General features: G+C 37.1%; 1 protein-coding gene across 45 annotated transcripts in view; it reads right to left on the bottom strand.

The window, feature by feature from the left end:
* Positions 1-262: 262 nt before the first annotated feature.
* tns1b (tensin 1b) overlaps positions 263-23,115 on the bottom strand; it is a 232,885-nt gene continuing 210,032 nt past the window's right edge. For 11 of the 45 annotated variants that reach the window (XM_083537437.1, XM_083537477.1, XM_083537479.1 and 8 more), the window contains 17 exons: positions 22,633-22,713; positions 20,060-20,235; positions 19,793-19,931; positions 16,680-16,775; positions 15,903-15,920; positions 15,367-15,532; positions 14,104-15,197; positions 13,607-13,693; positions 12,968-13,096; positions 12,073-12,165; positions 10,492-10,569; positions 9,311-9,382; positions 8,060-8,086; positions 7,390-7,558; positions 6,338-6,406; positions 5,686-5,715; positions 263-3,182 (listed from right to left, as the gene is read on the bottom strand). In XM_083537437.1, the coding sequence (XP_083393563.1) occupies positions 3,041-3,182; positions 5,686-5,715; positions 6,338-6,406; positions 7,390-7,558; positions 8,060-8,086; positions 9,311-9,382; positions 10,492-10,569; positions 12,073-12,165; positions 12,968-13,096; positions 13,607-13,693; positions 14,104-15,197; positions 15,367-15,532; positions 15,903-15,920; positions 16,680-16,775; positions 19,793-19,931; positions 20,060-20,235; positions 22,633-22,713 (2,666 nt within the window). In that variant the 3' untranslated portion in view covers positions 263-3,040. The remainder of the gene's footprint in view (positions 3,183-5,685; positions 5,716-6,337; positions 6,407-7,389; positions 7,559-8,059; positions 8,087-9,310; positions 9,383-10,491; positions 10,570-12,072; positions 12,166-12,967; positions 13,097-13,606; positions 13,694-14,103; positions 15,198-15,366; positions 15,533-15,902; positions 15,921-16,679; positions 16,776-19,792; positions 19,932-20,059; positions 20,236-22,632; positions 22,714-23,115) is intronic. The other 34 variants (XM_083537480.1, XM_083537446.1, XM_083537481.1 and 31 more) reach the window with 10 other exon arrangements.

Below are 23,115 nucleotides of genomic sequence, written 5' to 3' on the forward strand. Positions count from 1 at the left end.
TACAACCTGTCATTTTCAATCCTATGATTTTCATGATATCTTATCTCCTGGTTATCTGCGTACAAAATGTATTATATAGCGCTATAACAAGCAGGCAATAAATAGCATCAAAGGTTAAGTAGACTAATTTAAGTTGTCTTGGTGACTGTGGGATAATCTGTATCCTTGTAGTAGTAATATTAGTAATAATAATAATGTTAATGTATAATTATAATGTACTTATAGATGAAATTATATACACACAAGAAACACAATTGCACGGTTCCAAGCAACAGTGTACTTTAATGTTTCTGAGTTGGGTTGCTTTTTAATACGTTTTTTTTTTTTTTGTCTTGCAAAAACAATTAAGCCATACAATATAATGCAAATAACACAGGGTTCTGTACAGCAATAGTAGCACATTCACACATTCTAGGCCAAGAGCTATAATAACTGGGTGCATGGAGAGAAGCAACACTGTTGACTTAAACACAGAAATATGGCAGAGGGAGATTTAGTTTTTTTTTAAAGGCATCATGATCAAAATCTTGAAACATATTGTCAACTACACAATAAATAGTAAGTGAACAGTTCTATACCTGCAAGTCAAGTGAAAATGTGGCATAAGACAAGCGATGCATACAAGCAAGTGATCTTTAATGCACTTTACTATTTTATACTGTTTGAATTGCCGAAGGAAGACTTTCAGCGATCTCTACAACACAATTAATAGTTTTCTCGTTGCTCTTTTTGCGAGCTCGTGAATGTTAAGTGCTTTGCATTATTACTGGTGTATTTCTTAAGGCTAATGGAATATATGGCCTGAGCAGCCAAATGCATTTTCATGCTGAAGCCAGACTCTGTACCGAGCCACAGCTCGGCACATCAGTCAACTGGAGAGTGATCATTAATCAAACGCAAAAGGCATACAAAAGTGAGATAAAATCTTTGGCAAAATAAAATATTTACACACTCAACGAACCATTTGACTTATTTATTATTATTTTTTGCTTTAAACACCCTTGTAATAATGAAAGTGGTGGGATGATAATGGGAAGGTTGTTATAAGAAAAACGAAAACACCCGTTTGACTTTTTTTTTTTTTTTTTTTTTTTTTTTTTTTTTCTTTCAATTACAGTTAAAACACTGCAGTAAGTCCCTAAATAATTAGGAGGCGCTGAAATGTGAGGAAATGAGAAAAGATGCAACACCTATATATGCCTCATGATGGCACTGTGGATTTTTCCTTGTAAAGGGGAACCATTTTTGCCCCTTCTCCTTATCCATTCATATGGGAAGATGTGTTAGCAAAGCAAGTGAACTCTCTCTCACTATATATATATATATATATATATATATATATATATATATATATATATATATATATATATATATATATATATATATATATATATATATATATATATATATATATATAAATATGCTGGAAAACACTTGAGTGCAATCCAATTGAAGCATGAAGCATGGTTAAGAGCATATAATCTCAGCTTTTAGCAAAAACGTGTACATCCTTCACCCCTCTACAAAAACAGTGTCAGCTCCTAAATAAAAGCCTAAAATAAAAGAAATCATGGCAGTGAAAAAAAAACACACAAATGACATGTTTTCAAATACATACACTTTACATCATACATAACTAAATCCGCCTGATTTTGAAATATTAGCCAAAAATAGTATTTTTTCCTTTTTCTTTTTTTTTTTATCTTTGTGTAGACTATACAATATATGCAAGTATATGAGTTAACATAGTTCAATGTAGCAAAATAATAAATATTTAAGTCACTTTTAGACTTACTTATTTTTAGATACCTTTAGCTTACTATCGGGTGTGATGTATATGTAAAGGTGTGTGTGTGTGTGTGTGTGTGTGTGTGTGTGTGTGTGTGTGTGTGTGTGTGTGTGTGTGTGTGTGTGCTTTGAGTAAGACCTATGGATACTTTATGTACTAATAAAATCCAAATCTGCACCTGGTGAACTGCACTGGCTGCTTCAATCTGACTTGAAGTCAGTACAGCTGTGAAAAATGGACCGGTTCTCATGTTAGGAAGAGTTGATGAGGAAACGTGTGACCAGAAGACAAGGGAAGACTGTGCAGACAAAGAGAGGCAGAGCAAGAGAGAGCAAGAGAGAGAGAGAGAGAGAGAGAGAGAGAGAGAGAGAGAGAGAGAGAGAGAGAGAGAGAGAGAGAGAGAGAGAGAGAGAGAGAGAGAGAGGACTGGTCAACACATGTTCTACAGACCAATAATAATACAGTCTTGAATACTACCCTACACTGCTGAAGACGGAAAGAAAGAGACCGATATCATAGAAAAGGTTGAGTGGAAAGTGGAATCTGTCCCACATTTTTTTTTTTTTTTTGCTCATGAAATGTTTGCTTTTTCACGTGTCAGTAAAGCTGTCCCTAATCCAACATGCTCCATGCGAGCCAGTGATGCCTGGGCATAAGGGATAACATGCACAATATTTTGGATTTCTAACAAGAGAATACAGATGTCATTTTCACAGAAAGCAAAAGAATATTGATATTTTATGTATAGACAGGAACGTAATATCCTCCGAACAAGCAAGTCTTATTTTACAAACAAAAATCCTCTAAATAATTACATGTTTCTCTTGACAGCTGTCTCATCTTTGGTATGTTATTTCAAATGCCTGATATCAGTCTCATCAACCTTTTTTTTTCCTTTTTCCCTTTTTTTTTTGAAAAAAAAGCAACTCCATGACATCCATCCCTCTTATCTAACCCTGCAAAGATGAATTTCACCTCTCTCCTTTTCCTCACCACATGACTCCTCCTCTTCACTGCACTTCCTCTTTCCCCATCTTAGCTCAACTCCCTATTCCGTCTAAACACACCTTCTGATACGCACACGTACACACACGCAAACTCATTCTGATATCTGGGCCTATACTCAGATTTTCGCCCTAGCATTACCGCACACACACACAAACACACACACAATTAAAGATTTGAAGAATGAAAATGTAAGGGGGTGAGAATCAGTCCTCCAGGGGCAGAAGCACAATATCCCAGAGTAGCTCATCGCTTTTGGGAGCCAATCATCACTTTGGAGACAAAATTGACGATTGCGGTGGCCGGTTGGTCGGGGTCCATCTCTGCAAACAGATGACTGACGTTATCTGTTGTGCTTCCCTGCTTCCTGGCCACGAAACCAAAAAACCTGCGATGGAAAAAGAGAAAACAGTCTCTTCCCTGTTCTTTTAAAACACAAAGGAAGTGTATATATTTTTCATTGTGGCCATGGCACCGCTTAACCCTAGCTTGGTGAGAAGGTATAATTTGACTATATAGAACAGCACTGCTCTGCATTCTCACTAGCTGTATTTCAAATGACAAGTTTATATTATTGTGCATATTGTAATTTCATTTACTGCAACTATTGTTTTCATTGTAGTAGAAGATAAATGTGAAACAGTGCCTTGAATGCCAGACACTCCACCTAAGCTAGGGCTAATAAATAAGTATTTAAAAACATCCTAGTAGTATCCTAAAAACTCCTAAAATAAAGTTTCTCTATAAAGAAAGGTAGCAAATTGCAGTGGCACAGCAGGAATGTTGATAGTATTGGAAAACTGCATTTAAACCTTAAGAAGAATTATGTGGTCTAATAAACAAGTTCTGGTAGTTAGCAACTCAGGATGCTACATACTTTTGGTTAATTTAATTAGCTCTCCCAACTGTACTGTTTCAATTGCTCTAACATACTCGCATCTGTTAATGCCATAAAAACTCGGACACTTCCCCAACACTAGTCATTTTATAAAGTGAAAGCTTTACAAGAAAAGAGAACTTTCAAGTGGTTGTCTGAAGCATGGTCATCAAATCATAGAGAGCGTTAACACAATGTAACTCCAGTGTTTGCATAATGCCTAACTCAGCAGCTAATTATTAACCTATTTATTGTTTGTAACAAATGTTACAGAAGAGACAATTCTAAATTCAGCCACTCTTAAGCAAAAACAAAAAAAGGTTAAGCTCAAAATAGCAATGATATTAAGAGTTGCAGGAAATTAAAGAAATACATAATTCAACATATTTTGGGATAGCATTTAGCATTTAACATGTGGACAGCTCTTTTATGTAGCATCATTTTTAAGAGACACATAAATGTTCTTTTTGTTTACGTGCAACAAACTGGGCATTTTAACAGTAATTACTTTGACCAAACAAATGTATAAATGTGCAGACGTTACACTTAATTATCACTGAAAAAACTCCTCCCTTAGCACGGATAACGGCTTTTAGTACTCTTAGCATCCAGATAGTTCGTTTCTCTAAGAATCGCCTCTTGTAAAACTTGCCAAAGGTGTCCTTTATATTTGTTTCTGACTTTATGATTCTGTTCATCCCCGAGCAGTTTAATGAGATTTAGGTGTTATGACTGGGCAGATCATTCCATGATGGATAACACTCCAGATGACTGTTTGAGCTTTGATACTGTAATTCTTACAGAGCTTGGATGTATTCTTTGGGTCATTGTCTTGTTGTATAGTGAAGTTGGATCCAATTAGCTGCAGTCCAAATAGAATTGCATCATGTTAAAGTATGGAATGGTAGAGATGTTGGTTCAGGATTCCTATTACCCTGAATAAGTCTTCAACATTCCCTGCTCCAAAACATTCCCAAACCTTTAAGCTTCAACCTCTATGTTTAACTTTGGGCATACTACAGTCTAGTAACATCTTCTCTCATGTTTTTGACTTGCATAAGTTCTGCTGTATAAGCCCAAACTGTCACATTCGGACTCACCTGTTTACAGAACTTTCTTCCAGTCATTCACTTTGCAATTCTTGTGTGTATATGCTTTTTACTTAGTTTGTTGCATATAAATAAAAGGAGCATGCATGTGTTTTTAAAGACTACATGTTTGCAAACATTTGACAGTATAATATGTATAAGTGAATATTCCTGTTTCTTGCATTTTATCAATGAGATTGTGGCTCAGAAATGCATTTGTTTCATTTTTGCTTTTTTTTTTCCAGACCAGTGATTTGTTGTTAAGAGGATTAAAAGCCTCAATCCTTTTTGGATAGTAGGGTGGTCTTTTGAAAAGCAGTATATCATGTACTACATGTCTTTGTGATCAGCAGGAGGATAATGTTTAAACTAATGCCATAGCAATATATCTAAATGTCCTACATCTGCACATGTTTATACTGATCCTATAATTTGTATAGCATCATCAGATTTTATTGTATTTGATCCTCTCTCTTTGACCTTTAAACTACACACATCATCCACCACTTTAAGTGGCATCACTGACATAATGTGCTTTTATCCTTTGCCCAGAGTAGTCATCTGTTCTTCATGCCTCAGCTATCTCAGTACATTAGTGCTCTGGCACTTTTATGGCATAGCCAAAGGAACCATAATAGCACACATATGCTCCAATGCAAGCAAAGAATAAAGTAAGAAGTACTCCTAAAACTACATCTGTGTATCAGTAGCCCAGTGTATGCTTGTAGTTCTGGTGTGTTTTAGTACAGCGACAGTAACAACTGAATGAGATTACATCAATCTGAATGTTCAGTTCAAGTCCAAGTAAATGATTTCACACTCTAAGGACTTACGTCACATAAAATAGTCCAACTAGATTATAGTTGTGCATTCCCAGATAAACATTCACAAATAAACTATGATATTCACTATCCAGAGGGACTTACTTTGCAGTGCCACCTTCTGCTTTATTCCACCTAGAGATATAAAAGCAGATGAGATCATGTCACAATCCTTTTGTAATGCACCATAACATCTGTGTAAGCAGCTGAAATACAGTGTGTGAGCAGCTGTAATACAGTAATCCCTCACGACATCAGCTTTCGACGGTCTGACTCTTATGCAGGTTTTTACATGAAACATATCTAAATTTGTTTTGCGGAATTTCCCGCTGTATCGCGGGATTTTGCCTATATAGGTAGTATTGTTGAGTTATTTTTTACTATTTTTGTGGTAAAATAAGCAGTTTCTAGGCTAAAAAATTGAGTTTTCAGAAGAGCTGTAATGCTCTTCCTGGGTATGCGGCATATATATTTAAACGACATCACCATCATCATTAGTACTGCACACTTAATTCATCATCATCATCATCATCTTCATTATTCAAGTTGCATCTGCAATGGTGAGTACCCATATATAATTTCTTTTGTTCAAATTATGTAGGTTTATAAATTTTAAAAGCGTTTAAGAGCAGAGGAAAGTATATATGTATACATATTAGTTTTGCCTATCGTGGGGCTACGTTACAATGTGGGGGATTACTGTATAACAAAGTTTACAGTGGTGTGTGTGTCCTTAAAGGTTCTAAACAGTACATACTTGCGCTCTTGGGGATCAAGGTCGCAGAACGTGACTGTGTTGATAGGGTAGTGGCGCCGGAAGAAAAGTCTGTTGGTAAACACGCGATAATAAGACAAGATAACATCATATTTAATGTATTTAAAATCAGAATCACTGATTACACACAGCATCACATTTTCCTACATTATACATTTTACCAGAGCTACATTAATCAATGTAGAATCTCTATTAAAGCAACAAAGCCTGTGATTATCACTGGTATGTGAGTTGTAATTGGTAGTGAAGTTCAGATTTTTTTTTACTTCTATCATATGCATGTTGATCAATTTTTTTATATAGTTCCATGCATTACCCATAATGCTATTTTGCTATTCTTTGCTTCATCTTTATTTTAAGAGAACAAATACAGAGGCACATAAATCTTTTATTTTAGCCCTTTCTCTTACTTCTTCAAATGGATGCTCTGATCAAACATTGCCTGTTATCTAAACAACTAAACTAAGTGCATTTCATAACTCATGCTACTCATATAGGCATACAGCTAATTTGTCAGAGTCAGACATTTGGATTTCTTATTAAATATGACACTAATATTGAGCTAAATGAAAAACCTGACCATTATGCATAATTTTTTTCTCTCCTATTATTCTACCTATGACATCAGACTGGCAGACAATCAGTACCCCAGGAATAGCCCTAGTAATAACAAAAATACAGCACCAACCAACACAGTAGGCATCACAAACATTTCAGTATAAACGTACATTACCACACAAACGTGAGTACACCCCTCATATTTCAGCAACCATTATGCATCTTTTGAAGGGACAATCCTACAAAAATGAAACTTGGATGTATTTTAGAGTAGTCAATGTGCAGCGTGTACAGCATTACAGAGTTACTGTCCTCTTCCCAGAAGGAAGCCTCTTCTGAAGCTGAAGTTTCATTTTTATACAATTGTCCCTTCAGAAGATATATTAAATAGTTGCTAAAATGTGACTCACCAATTTTAGGGGAAAGTATTTCTGTCATTTGAAAAGTGTATTAAATTATATTCAATGTGAGCTCACTTTCTCTGGTTGTCTGTTAAGGTGATGCCTTGCGATGACACCTTGAAGTGGACTACAGTGGCAGTGGGTGGGGGGTTGGAAGTCATGGTCTCTGAGATCGCCTTGGCGATGGCCTGTGGGCCGGTCAAAGACTCCATATCCACTGAGTTAATGAACAGAACGTTGCACGCTGGGAATTAACACAACAGATAAAACAAGTACACAGAGTTAGAAATACATAACACTTTTAAAAAGTATAGAAAACTGCACAGAGCTGAAGTACAAGCAAAACCGTAGTCAATAAATTCATACAGATCTCATAGTCTCCGATAGTCTGTGACACACTTTTGACTAGACTGTCAGCTTCAGCCTTTACTTGAAAACAGGAACATACTGTTAGTGTATTTGAGAAAATATTTTCTCATTGTTTATATCTTAATAATATTCATGCCGTGCAAGTCATCAATCTCAAAGCATGCTGTCTAGCATCTTGTCTGCAAGGAAAAGTTTTTTTGAAGGGCCGTCATAGATAGCTGATAGATAGTTTAGGGGAAGAAATGAGAGCAGAGATACTGAAACAGACACTAGTGTTACACTCTCTCATGCACAGTCTCAAGACACAAGAGAGAATCTTTTTGGGATGCATCAGTCAGAAAAGAATAGTGAACATAGAAAGTATGAATGGGTTTACCATGGGATTCAACAGGACTCTTCTGCCCTATAGTCACACAGCAGTGACAACAGAATGAATGAGAACAACTTTGATACAAAAACAGGCCTAAAGTATCCCTTCCCATTCCAAATAAACCGACAGTGTACATTTCGTTTGCACATACACTGTAGCACTGATCTTCTTTTATGACTATCCATAGGGTAAATCTGGTTTATTACATTTTTCACACAGTACAGTCCTGAATTCTTTTAAAAACACTTTCATGCTCACCAATGAAGTTGTCGCATGACTAGAGCAAGACGTTAATCTCATTTTTTTAATGAAAGGAGCCTTATTCATCACAGTTGTGTCCAGTTGAATGTAATCATAAAATAAGCATTTATAAATCCCATTTTAGTTTTTCTGATTTTTGTATATTTATCTGTATCAATTATAATAATACCATTATAAAAACCTGAAAAATAGCCAATTGTAGAATATCACAACCCCAGGATGGATCAGGGTGTGTTTTGTGTAAATTAGATGTTGGATATAAGAGTAAAATAAGGTGTGCCATATGCATATGGCATGTACATAAGCAATTTAACTTTTTAAATTGTATCTAAGAAGCTGAATTAATAATTATACTTAAATCATCACCTGATATTGTACAGCAGTTCCATGAACCAGACACGGGTCAGTGTATCATACTGTGTCCTAAATTTCCTTATGTGTCCTTATGTCGTTTAGGCTTTACAATAACAGTACATAAGTAAGCATGTACCAAAATGCAAACTACATGTTACTTTATTATGAATTAATGATGAGTTAAGGCATATGGTAATCAAGAACTAACCTTAACTACACCATGAGTCACATGAATTCATGTGTGAACAATGGCTACTTTAATTACATGTTAGTACATGTTTGTTCATTAATGTATTCATTAACAATTTAGATTAAGCTGAATGTAACTTGCTTTATGAGAAAAAATATGAATTAAAAGCCCTATTTAAAAATACATTACAAACACCATTAAATGGTGCTGAATTATCCTCCTCATGGAACGCACACCTGTTTTCACCTGATTATTAATACCTTTTTTATCAAATATACCCACTGTGTAGATTCTATAATACTTAAAAGGATAAGTGCCAATGAGACTGTCGAATTTTAGTATCTTGTTAGAATTGATAGAAAAATGAACAGAAGCAAATGTAAAAAAAAAAAATTAAACTGTACACTTTTTACATATTGAAAATGTAGTGGCAAAATAAAATCACTGTTTACCTGCACCCTGTTTAAGCAACTCTGTAGCTGGGTTGACTGGAGTTGCAAGCTCTGTTATCTCTTCATTGGGGTCTACAAAACAAGCCATAAAAGAAAATTCATGTTAAATGTTGTGCTGTTAATGCAAGAGTTTGCATGCAAAACAATACACAGAAACAGAGATGTGTATTTTCTCTGATAATCAAGAAAGATGCCTCTGGGTCTCAGAACAGAGCAGCTAAATGGGTGTATATACAATCCAATTTTGTGTCATTACTCTAAATCAAACCTGTAGTATTTAGCAAAGATGTATGACAAAATATGTAACAAAAATTAAATATTTAGTTGGGAAGAGCATAATAATAGCATGCTAGCTGTCATGAGGGCGTCAGTCAATTATACATCATGCATGTTTTTTTTTTGTTTTTTTATAATAATTAAACTTTTTTTAATGTTTGTTTGTACAAACTAACATCCTGGTACCACTCAAGCATCCAGATTGCTAATAGGCACATAAATATAAATTACAGTTTATGCAATACTGAAGCAGAGTCTTTAAAACACTAAATTTAATAAAACATCTAAGAAAGAAGACAAATTAACTTTTATGTAGTGCATATGTGCATTTTTGTATAGTGCATATCCGACTTATGCCATGGTCCTGGGATGTAAGCAGGAAACTGAGGTGGTCATGAGGAGAATATGCAAAACTCGACAATAAGCAGTTACCGGTATTTTGTCATGAGAATACAAATAGAAATCATTTTGCTAAACTCGGTTTATTTGCTTGAATTGCAATGTCATATATAATAATATGCATTTCAAATAAGTCTAGTAACAGTTCACCACTATGGATTCTCAGCTAGAAAAGGAAGGAAACGGTATACTTGTTGTCAGATATGTGCTATGATTTCTCACTTTCCTGCAAGGAATTCACACTCTGTTGAGTTCTCACACACTGTTTAAAAGGATAGGGTTGGGTAACTTGTAGCCTTAAACCCTACGTTCCTCTTACACCTGCATGGCATGTAGAAGTTGGCAGAGAGAAAAGAACCATCTGCAGTGGCTCCAAATTCATTTCAGTAGGTGTTTACACCAGCAACAGAGTGAATACCTCAGTCTGATGAAGGCGATCAGCCAGTCTGAGATCATTTTAAGTACACAAACACATACAGGCATGAGCACATAGCCCAAACGTTTACCTTTTGTGGGTATGACGAGTTTGCAGGGCAGAGCCAGTGGAGTAATAGAGTGCTGGTACACTAATGCAGACAGGCAGCCTGGATACAGACACATACAAACTTGCAATTATATTTACGGGAGTAGAAATCAGAGAAGGGCATGCTTTACATAACAAACTTCATAACTGGGTTATATTTTGAACCTCTGCAATGCAATACATCATGTAAGCAGTCAATTCAGCCTGAGCAGCTTTCTTACTAACAAGTTCGAATGACAGCATTGGCACATGGAAAGAAAGACCTCAGCGTCAAACCTTTCACTAACATCAGGCCTCATCTGTCAAGCAAGACACCAAATGATCTAAATTTGCATCTAAATTGTTAATCCTCCCTGAATGAGGAGGAAGAAAGAAATTTGGAATGAAAAAAAAAAAAAACCCTGCAAGATCTCTAAAGACTGTATAAAAATACATAAATAGACCTAAGTTGAGATATTTAAGTTATGAATTATTGCAATTTTATTTTCTTTTTTTCATGAATGTTATTGCATTTTAATAAATTGAAAGGAAGCAATCGAAAACAAATGGCAAATAAAAGTTTAATTAAGATAAACAAAATGTGAAGTTTCATTTAACACCGGAATTCATCTGCATGCACATATAAGTATGAAGAAGTGCACAATGTACAATAATGTTATAAATGACAATTACAGCCTAAGTGGCCTAAATTGTTTTAATAATTCTTGGGGAAAAGCAGCTTCAAAGATAACTACAGACAAAACATATAATATTTAATCTGCAAAAAAACAGAGAACAACGGTTTTAACACAAAAACATTACATTTGCGACATTTAGCAGAGTTGAATCATATTATGTATTCAGCTGGGCTTGTATAAACACTGTAGGTGTTGATTTAACATGAGGGTTTTTTTGTGAGATTCAGATAAAAATGCCTGTGTGATAGTTAAAACACGTATTTTTCCATCTAAATGTTATCAACTAATAAAGTGTCTACAAGTAAAAAAAAGAAAATTCCCATAGAAGAATCTACCTTTTCTGGGCCTCCTGTCTAAATATGTATTTGGGACAAGGCCTGTCTTAGCATGTATGAGACTTGGCAGAGAATCAACCCATGACCTAGACCAAGGGAGGAGGAGAAAAGTGTAGACAGCTATATATCTATTGGCATTGCCAGCCTTAACCTCACACGTCTCCCTTTTTTTTTTTCATCTTACATTCAACAAAAAATACACTTATGTAATGTCTGTTCTGTGTTGTATGTTATGTAATGCCTCACCCAACAGGATATTTCAGAGCTTACATAAGCAACCCAACCCATGTTATTGTTATTGTGGCACAAGTGAAGCACTACGTACTGCAAAAAGCACTGTGCCAAGTTCATGTCTTATCTAGAAACCTGAATAAATCAGAGACATGCCCTTTGAACACTGATTATGGCAATATATAGTTTTTTTTTCTGTAGTATTAAGCTGTGTGAATCTGAATGGTAGATTTCAAATTTTGAATTTTACAAATCACAATGCCAAAAATATCACTACAGGTCTGTATATATCAACATGCTTAGCACTTTTTGTATACTGACCAAAATAGGGTTCATTAGGGCATCCCTTCAGCTTCACTCCCTTTGGACTTGTCTCAATCAGGAAGTGGCGCACCAGCTCGTTGGTGACGTCGCCTGGAAAACCCATGTAATTATTGCAAGCAATTGTATTTAAATACTACAGTTTGTTAATTAATCAAATGACTACTACTGGTTAGTAAATGATCAATAAAAGCATTTCAGTGGTAAAAGAAACCCTGCCAGTATAGCTCAAGGAAAAGGCCGCGTTTCTATTACAAAGGAACCTTGTATATTTCCAGTTAACACATGTAAACAATGTGTTTAGCTAACAACCTCAATAAATCTGATTTATACCTGCTGCAGCACAACCAGAAATGCAAATAGATTTGTTGTTATTATTAAGAGGAAATAAAAAAAAAATTAACCTATTCAAGCATTATGATGTGTGTTATATCTTGTCTTATCTTGTTCTAAGACACTTAAATCTTTAGCTCCAAATAATTACATAATCTATATGGAAACATGCCTAGTAAAAAAGGTGCCACAATGGTTCAAGCCTACAGCAACAGCCTTAAAGGTGTCTGAATACTTTCTGATCAGGCATGCATGAACCCTTAGAGGAGCTAAAAGTGCTAGATGCTATCCCCAGTTTTCTAATCAACTCTGCATTATTTGTAGGTATGTCTGAACAAGAGCTGTAGCTCTGATGCTACGAGTTAAATTATGGGTTGAAACGTATTTAGAATATCTGTTTTAGAATCATTTAACAAACATGCAGTGATCGCTCCCACAGCCCCCTAGGAGCTGTCTAAGAGGATTCATTTTAATTACAGTGTATTAGAAGGTAAATGAATTGTAAGGACTGGAGTCTCAAATAGTTTTCACAGCATGTTATGGTTGTTGTTCTGTAAAATACCTTTCTTAGGTGGCTGCACTGAAGGGGGTGGGGAGGCCACTTTCATTGCCAGACCATAGGCACCCCGGAAGGAGTGGCTGTCTCGGATAATGAAGGCTCCTGGCTCCCTTTCCTTCAGTATATTAATAGCTGGAAAAAAAGATCAAGAACAGGAGATGGGTTCGCTTTGATTCGATTCATCATAATAAACAATTCCAGGCTGATTGTTGAAATGGAAACACCCAGCACTCCATTCCTCTTTAATCTACTTACATGTGAGATTAGATTTGGAACTAGAGTATGCATTACATATACACACACACATATGTCTAAAAGTGACAGAAATAAACTATTGATATGACAAGTTATGAAAGGCAGCAGATGTTCACAAAATGTTATTAAGTACATATGGCTCAGTGTATGTGCTTATGTTTAGTCTCATCTCCATAACAGTGTTTTTAATCCAATAAAGGTTTGCCAAGTAGAAAAAAAAGCAGTTGTATTAGCCCTCAGACAATGACCTCATAATGACCTTATAAAACATGACACTGAGGACAATAAAATTGTTTATATGGGTTATATACCTCATATCTTTATCCAAACATAGATAAAAAACAGACACTTCCACCAGCACAGAAAACACACATACCAAGACCTTACCTTGCTCTCTGGAGATGTCTGGTTTATACCAAAATTTAGAAGTGTCTTGGACAAACTTTTCATTCATCCTGGTTTCTGGGCTTCCATCTACAATTAAAGGTATTTTATAATCAGATTGGATTAGACAGATTACATCATAAATATTCACCCTTATGAATAACAACTCTCTCTTTTTTTTTTTTTTTACAGTAGGATAAATGCATACAAGCAAACTCAAACCTGCACAGGATGTGGTAGTGCAATCACATTCTCTGTCTGAAGTTATATTGTATTATTTCGTTAAATACTTTAATTTAGAATTACAGTTTACTTTTCTTTAGTAAATACTTTACAGTTATATAATTAAAATCTCAACTAAATACAGGATGCAATCTATCCATGCGTTTGAAATCCTTCAACTGATTTCTCTTTTGTGTTCAATCATTTAAGTGTGAAGTAAACAATGACAAAACACTAAATAACAGTCTCTTTATTAGTGACATTATAAAAACCCTTACCACACATGCTGAGTTTGGAGAAATCTGGAAGTGTATGGAAGAAGTGCACACTTGGAGTGCTCCCTCCACTAGACACGGGTGATGACACCTTCCCATTGAGGGTGCTATAGGAAAGTACACCATTTGGGCGCTCGCCACTAGACATGCGCCTTTTCTCTGGCAGTTGTGGCTGCCTAAAACTATCAGAGAAGGAAGCAGGGGCGACAGGGAAAGAAGGGGTGGAAGGTGGATGGTAGCCTGATGAGCTGCTCTGGCGTGACAGAGCACCATGTCTCTCATCTGGCGTGGTGTACCCGCTATGCATTGGGTGCCTGTCCAGACTAGGGCTTCCATGGGACACCTGAGTGACAGAGGGGTGCCGTCCCAGAATAGGGCTGCTCTGGCCAGTGTGGGTGAGTGATGTCTGCCTGCTCAACACTGGACTGATCTGGCTGGGCTGAATGACAGTCTGGGTAAGGGCTGGCTGATACCCATTTGGGGGGCTTTGAAGACCTTGTCTGCTCAGAGTAGGACTGCTCTGTGTGCCCTGGCTTACAGGCATTTGTCTGGTCAGTATCGGGCTGCTTTGGTTGGGCTGAATCATAGGCTGGGCAAGAGATGGCTGGTATCCACTTGGGAAACCTTGCCTGTTCAGGATGGGGCTACTTTGTGTGCCCTGGCTAATGGGCATCTGTCTACTCATCATTGGGCTGCTTTGTGTTGCCTGTGAAACCATTCCATGCCTTGGAAGCACTGGGCTGCCAACTGCTCCAGGCTGATAGCCATTAGGTGTTGAAGGCTGACTGCTGAGAATGAGACCATCATGACTGGGCATTCTATGCTGATAGGCAGGAATGAATGATGTGTCAATGGGCATGGTGGAGTGATTGGCTGGTTGGCTACCAATAATGCTTGTCTGAACATGCTCTGGCAGGGTCGAATTAAGATCAGGAGTGATAAAGCTGCCTGAAAGAATGCCAGGTGTTTGGTAGAAAGGATAGGATGGAGTTGGAGTGTGTGAGGTGCTCTGGGAGGGCAATGAGCGGAAACCAGAGTCTCCCACACCTTCAGATGGTGTGTTTTGACCCACTCTACTATCAGCCATGGCATTCTCTCTGAAACAGTAAAATTTTAATACATTACTTATTTTTATGTGGTTATAGCTCTTTAAACTTTTAACTCTTTTTAAACTGATACTACTGACAATTTAAATTAGGCCAAGGTGACATGAGATATGCATGCTATTCTATAGAGCAAAAATTTAAAATCCAACAGTTTACTCACGCCTCTGGTATTTGTACAGGGCTGCTGGAAGACAGTGGGGGATTTAAGGGATGAGAAGCTCCTCTGGCCAAACTGCCACTCTCAAATGTAGAAGACACTGGACTGGATGGCTGCCCCCCAGCCACTGCTGCTGAGCGAGCAACAGATGCCACATAGCTCAGAGGCTCTGCAAGGCGAGATATAGATCAGATATTGTAAACTACTGGGCAACTGCTGATTAAGCCTGAGTGGCAAATAATTTGGATGCAAACATAATTCTTCTTGCTCATATTTTAACTCTGCTACAGTGAGACACTCATGAGACCCTGCTAAAGTGAGAGACACATGAATCGTGGGCTCTTAGACTACCCACAAACTCATTTTCTTCCAGCATCTTCACTCCATTTGAATGCATTTGGTTTAACAAATGTAAAACATTATTAAATCTTTCCTATTTTGAGGAGAAATGTACATAATCCTGAATTTAATGAAAAGACAAACAAAGAATAAGAACGTGGGAATTAATAGGAGACTATTTATTAGCGCTAAGCTCTTACCTTCCTCTTCCTCATTCTCTGCACCAAGCAACATAGATGAAAGCCAGGTTGAAAATTAGACAAAAATACAAAGAGAAAAAGAAGATAACAGATAAAGTTTAAAGGGTTTAAAATAGGGTGAGGAGATCAAAACAAAAAAGAAAATGTAATAAAAGAAAATTATATTTTAAATATCAGAAGCATATTTTAGAAGCATAGCAAAGATATTATGCCAGAAATTATTACGGACAGAAAAAGAACCAAGTAAAGAAGGAAGGGTTGAAAGGTGTCATTCTAAAGAAAGCATTAGTCCTAAATTGCTTGGGAACTGAGCTAAAACTAGCATTGCATGAGACTTTTGGACTCAGTAAGAAGGAGACAGAGTCTCTTAAGCAAGACAGCCAAGTTAAACAGCTCTCCCGACACATTGTGTTATCATTCAGTCTCTTAAACCCGACATACCTACCCTCACTGGCCTCTTAAACTGAAATTAAAAGGAACCCTTCACTCTTATAGGGGAATTTATTCATTTTTTCTAAAAATAAATCCATTTGCCTTTGAACACTTTTTCTACACTTCTTGTCTCATGCGTACAAGTATGTAAAGACTTAACCTTGAAGAAACACTTTTGAGCTCAGTTTTTAAGAGAGCACGATTTAAAAAAAAACAAAAAACAACAAGAGTTAACTTTAATATACTCTAGAGGAAATTTCATTTTATTATGCTATTATTATGCTATAAAGATATTAGGGTCTGGTGATATTCGAACTGACTTCAGTTTAGTGTGCATTTGCTCACCTGAGCCTGTTTGGTTTAGAACAATCTCAGCTGGGTTGTGTGGCTTCAGACCCAGGAAGGACAGTGGTGTTTTAGCCAAACCTGGAGGAGAACGGCCTGGGAGAGAAAGAAGGCATGGAGGTTAATGTCTAAATCAGAACTGGGCAAGTCATCAACAGCACAGATCTGTATGTAAAGCAGAGAATATAAGCAGCTCATTGGCTGTGTTATTCCATTATTTTATTGTTATTATAAACATTAAAGCTAAAAAAAAAAAAAATAGATAATCTTAAAAATTCTATTTTGTAATATACAGATCCAGAGCTGTTACGATGACATATTTTCATATAAGAAGGTACAGTTTTTATACTAAAATCTCAAGAGAGGGTGCAAAGGCCTCATGCTAACTGGCTAGGCCATGCAAGGGTTTCATTTCAAATGTGAATGCTGTAGATGGAACACTGTCTGCCAAGTTGTTTTGACAGAATGAGCATATCATGCAGACAGCCAAACAAAAGACAAATGTCAATTCACTGAATTGGAGGTGTAGCTTACACATTTGTACATAGAACAAGTGATTCATTCATTCATTCATTTTCTCCCGCTTATCCGTAATTCGGGTCGCGGGGGCAGCAGTCTAAGCAGGCCCCCGCCTTCGACTGCTGCCCAATCCTCACAGCACCGTCCCTTACGGTCCCTCCTGCAGGTGGTGAGCCCACGGGAAGGCGGCCCCACGTCACGCCGACGTCACGGACCTTGATATTTCCCTCGTAAGGGACCCCCGGAGCATAGAGGGTTAAGGGCCTTGCTCAAGGGCCCAAGAGTGGCAGCCTGGCGATACCGGGGCTTGAACCCCAGACCTTCCGATCGGCAGCCCAGCGCCTTAACCGCTGGAGCCACCACTCCCCCTTAGAACAAGTGATGGATAACATTATTTGAGTAATCCACTGTAGACACTCTGTAGTCAATAAACCAATAGTATCATTATCACCTAAGTCCACACAAGGTAGCAACAGTTTATTGATTTGTTAATTTATAACATTTTAGAGTTATGCAGTCTAGTTAAAGAACCCTGTATTTCAGTGTATCTTACCAAGCACTAAAAATATTATTGTCACAGAACCACTATGCAAAAATAATAGCTGTTTATTTAATTTGACTCTTTTTAATCCACTTTGAGTTCAAATGGTCCAGTGGAATAGACAAAAGTGGTAATGTGGTGACACAACCGTCAGACCATTCAGTCAAGTTGCTCATTCATGTTGTTTGCTTATTTAAACCTTTGCTCGCAGGGAAATTTATGAATCTGGACCTCTACAAGTATTTAGCTTAAAACCCCTGATATATAAATAATTTACATTTGCTTTTTTAGTTTATTTGTCCAGTGTATAGTTCCTGGTTATTATTAATATTATTATTATTATTATTATTAGCCATTAATATTTCTTGATTCACTCATCATTAGAATTTCATAAATGATGCATTTTATGGCATGTTGTTTATAAAGGTAGTTGATGCTGTATGCTAGTCAAACCGCTAGTTTACAAGTGTCTACATTGGAGAACCAAAAAAATAAATGACACGACACAAAAACACTAGATGTGAACAGTGTAGAACACCAAAACAAAACTGTGGAGACAAAATAATTAATATAAATTAAAAACAAAACACTCATGCAGACAATACAGCACTATGGTGCAGATTGCTGAAGCAGTGTGCTGTTAAGTTTGGACATCAGCTATGCGGTCTGGTGCAAATGTAACACTGGGACACACTGGGTTCTGGGACAATTCGTGCACATTCTTCACTTACCAAAGAATCCCATACAATTCTTTGTTTGACAGCCCAAATCAGTCAATATGAGTAGGAAAGGGAAGGAAAGGAAGTGGGGTAGAGGAAGATTCCTCTGGTTTACTGCTGGAGAAGGGGGCCGCAGTGATGCCTCTGCTTTCAAATGACTTTTAAAGCATATGAGCTTCTTCCTCATGGGCCAGAAAAGACAACCAATGCTGTCTTTTGCTCCCCACAAATGCAAACATGCGTGCTTTAAAAGCCCACATACAAATACGCTTGACATTATTCTGCATGAAGTGTTGAAAGCAAAATAAACGACGTATACCTCAAGTTAATCCGTCATATCATTGTATAGTCAGTAGTTCATATACATCGACCAATACAATAGTGTGTGCTGTCACGCTTCATTTTGGTGAGCTATGACAGTAGTACTCTAGAGAATGTCCTGTTTTCTGATGCATGTAAAGCAACTTTTGTGGATAACATTTCAACCAAACCAATAGGGACTGAATTGATTTCAGACAGCTTGTCTGGTGAGAAGAAATGCAGCACTGGGCCAAATAAAACAAAGCAGGTCGAGAGTGCATGGAAGATGCTAGGGTCTGCTCGAGGAGACCTTGCAAGCGCCTTTTATGAGGAAGCTAAAGTAAAGCAAATTCAAGGGTTGGATGAAGGAATAGGTTATTAAACATAAGCTATTCTGGTTCCTCATAATGGTATCAGTCTATAAATATAAGAGCTTGATGGCCTTCAGGGCTTACACATGCATTTGAAAATAGCTGATGACAGCAGTTCATGAAACATGTGGGGTTATTGGGAAACAGGAGACTTCTAGGTTTTTTGTTTTTTTTTTTCTTAGCCTTTAGGCACGTTCAACTATTTGCCAGTAAGTGAACACACAAAGCCCACCATGGAAACTGAGCCCAAATTCTAGCATCTACATCTTTGGCTCATCTGTTTATAATGTTTATATATTAACCCCGAGACAGGACTGCAATTAGCTATTTCGCATAGTGTGGCCTGGAGTTGTTTTTTAAAATGTGTCAATATTGATCTAACATAAATAAATCTTATTAAAAAAAAGCAGAGGCCCACTATGGCACTGACAACATTGTTGTAACAAGATCTACTTACTATATAACCTATCACACAATTTATTTGAGCCTAATACCATAACGGCAGAACAACACAAAAGCCGTTAAAAGAACTTTTGATGTATATTTTGACACTATTAAACCTGTCTCTTTATGCTTACTATGATATAACTAACAACGTGAACGAATTAAGAAAAGTCATCATTGATCTCTACGGCATCCTCCTCCTTCAGTTGGGAAACTTACACAGGTTGAAGTAAGGGGTTTGTGGCGAGACAGGGAATGCAGGGGTTTGGGGGAGGACCTCACCGCCCACAAATGCTGGAGGGCTCACTGGACCCCCATCCATCTCTTCAAATGCTTCTCTGTAACTGTGCATTTGTCCCTAGAAGAGAAATTGTAAGTAAATGCAAACAAAACACAAACAAACACACACATGCACAACACAAACTATTTATGATCAATGTTTAATAAATACATTTAAATAAAAAGAATATCACAGTTTAAGTCTACCTCCTTTGGCCGGCCCCCTGGGTTTAGAGCAATGGTATTAGCAAGTTCCGGTGAAATGCAGCGAATGGGGGAACGGACTCGGGTAGGGCTGTCATCGCGGGACTGTCCTTCACTTGTAGTCCGGTGTCGTCCTGGTCCTGTGCCTTCATCTGTTGATGCCTCAGGAGATTGCACTCCTGGCAAACGGTGCAATAAACACAGACACTTGTTAAAACCAAATGTAATACAAGAGCATTTACTGTCCTTTAGAAATAACCAGCTTTACTAATGTGTCTAATGTGTAAACGTCTCAATGGCTTTTAAAGATTTGACATTATATCTCAATCCATATAGAACTGAATCCTGAAATGAAAATGTTCACCATGAACAAAGTATTTACTGGATTATCATTACTACTAGTACATTGAATATTGAATATGTACTTGTATATGGTGAATCTGGTTTTTAGCATAATAGTAACAATCAAGTCAACCCAAGTCACTCAATCCAATCAAAGACCAAATTTACCTCAGAGGAAATAAATAGGATTTGTGTGGGAGATGTATCCTATCTGGAGTAGAGAGGAAAATAATAGTTTGAATTCAACTCTCTATATAAAAAACTGTAAATGCTATATATATAATGTGCTATATTACCAATGGCATGGGATACACAAACTGAACACAAAATTCCTTTTTTATTTACCCCAGCAACTATTGGAAAAAGGGACGCATAGAAACAGGTACATCAGTAGTGTAAATTTTAATTACTATTTTTGTATTTCAGATCAGTTCCTGCACTCACTTGGACTGAAATCCAACTTAGCTGGCTTCAAAACAACTCATGTTCCTGGTCTCATCCAGCTGCAACCCTCCCAGACTGGGGTGTGCACAAACACACCCTGGTTTGAAAATGAGATTTTTGGAAACCAGGCAACAGTTTGAGGAAAATATTTTCTTTTTTTTTTTTTTTTTTTTTTTTTTTTACTTTTCTCAGTGAAAAAGTGGAAATCCATGCCATTGAATAGACAACAATGAATGTGAGGAAAACTAAAAGCTTTTTTAAAAAGCTTTAAAAAATTTGCTGATATGGCTAAAAAAGCAGTGAGTTAAAATTACATAGAATACTGGTTCTCAGCTTAACACCTGGGAACCCATCTGGCCTGCAAAGTTGGAAGCTAAGCAGGGCTAATTTAAATTTGATGTGCAGTGAAGAAAACCTGAAAAAAAAATGTATATGGGTAGGTTAGGGAAACTGAATCTGAATCTGCCTTTTGGTGTTCTGAAATATCCCAACTAAATGACAAAGATAACTGTCCATGTGCAAGATATCACGGTTTGTGTCTGCTCATGTTGCTAAAGCAATGTCATAACACAAACACCCTAGATTTATTGACATGGGAATGAAAGCCATGTTCCGAAAGTAACTGTACCAAGGCCCAGCTCCCATGAGTTGGAAAGGTGGAGATTAACATTCTTCAGCGTCATCTAACTTTCGGGTCATTTTATGAACAAACAATGCAAACGAAATAAGCACAGCTGTGCATGTGAACTGTTTCCTCAGCAACTGTCTATGTTTATTGGATAAAAGCTGAATCATTGGAGAATCACAGGGCCTTTCTCCTGCTCATCTTCATTGATCTATGCAGGAGCTGCTTCAGAGAGAAAGTAGGATTTTTTCACATTTCACAGCAATGTGTTATCTGAGGCTGGGTCTGAGAGGGTCATAGCCTGTTTTAGGCCTTTGAGAAGTATCCTGGAATAAATCTGAGTCGGAAAAAGTCACACTGGGAAACGGAAGCTGGCATCTGGCTACTGTATGCTGCCTTTGTGAGTTCCGAACAGTCTATGCCCTAGACATTTATTCCCCAAAGACTGATAACAACCACACAATGGTTCTGCAACTTAGACGGGTTTATTATGTTTTGTTCTTCTCCTAAATGCTAAAGCAGACATGGAGAAGAGGCCTTGAAAGAATACTGTGTCTTGTTACTTTTGATTCTTTCCCTGAGTTTGGCAAACTGTATCTTGTGACACTCTGTGGATGAAGACAGTGTGCTCATTGTCCTTACGCTCTGTCTCACTCTTGCCAAACCTTCAAGCAAACCTTCATGAATGCATTTTGTTGGGGTCGCTGGCTAACTGGAAGTCAAAATGTGTGCTTCTATATAGCATGCTGTGATTTCATTTGTGGGGAAAGTTAATTTGTAAAAAATATAAAATGATCAAAATAATAATAAAAAAAAAATAACAGTGGAAACAAAAGGGAAGAAAACAGCATAGGGAGAAAAGCTTGAGAAACAATTCCACACTGACAGACACAGATAAGGAGAGTGTTATGGATGAATATGGTTGCACAATAAACAATGATACTGTGACATAAATAGATTTAGGGAGGAAGAAGGAAAGGGATAATTAAAAAGAGCAAAAGGAAGGATAGAAACAGTCAGAAACATAAAGATAGACATAGGGATACATGAAATGACATAAAAAAAATAGTGGGAGAGAAAGAGCGGAAGAAGGGGAGAGAGAGAGAGAGAGAGAGAGAGAGAGAGAGAGAGAGAGAGAGAGAGAGAGAGAGAGAGAGAGACCAACCAGAGAAGGAGAAAGAGCGGCGGCGGTAGTCAGGTTCAGTGGCTGTTTTGTCTTTGAGGTCTTGTATACGAGCCGTGTACTCTACAGTGGAGCAGCACGAACATGATGAAGGGTAACAGGAGATAATAGTGAAGGTGGAGGGGAGGATGGGTAGGAGGTGGAGAAGATGTTGAACAATCCACATATTGGGTTAATCCAAAAGAAGAAGGAAAGAAAGAAAAATAATAATATAAATGGCAGTATGAATTCAGGAAAAAATATATAAAAATAATACTCAAAATAAAACAATGTTAACAAATGAAATGAAAACAAAACTAAACACTATATAATAATAATACGAATAAATTTCACCAAAAGGTACTACTGATACCATAAATACTACTATATAAATACCATATCCACATTTCCTAGTAGTAACATTTATATATAAGCTTCCTAGTAAATGCCATGCACCTCACAAGACAAAAAAAAAAGAAATCTGGA

Source organism: Silurus aristotelis (assembly GCF_946808225.1).
Source record: "Silurus aristotelis genome assembly, chromosome: 3".
Taxonomy (NCBI): domain Eukaryota; kingdom Metazoa; phylum Chordata; class Actinopteri; order Siluriformes; family Siluridae; genus Silurus; species Silurus aristotelis.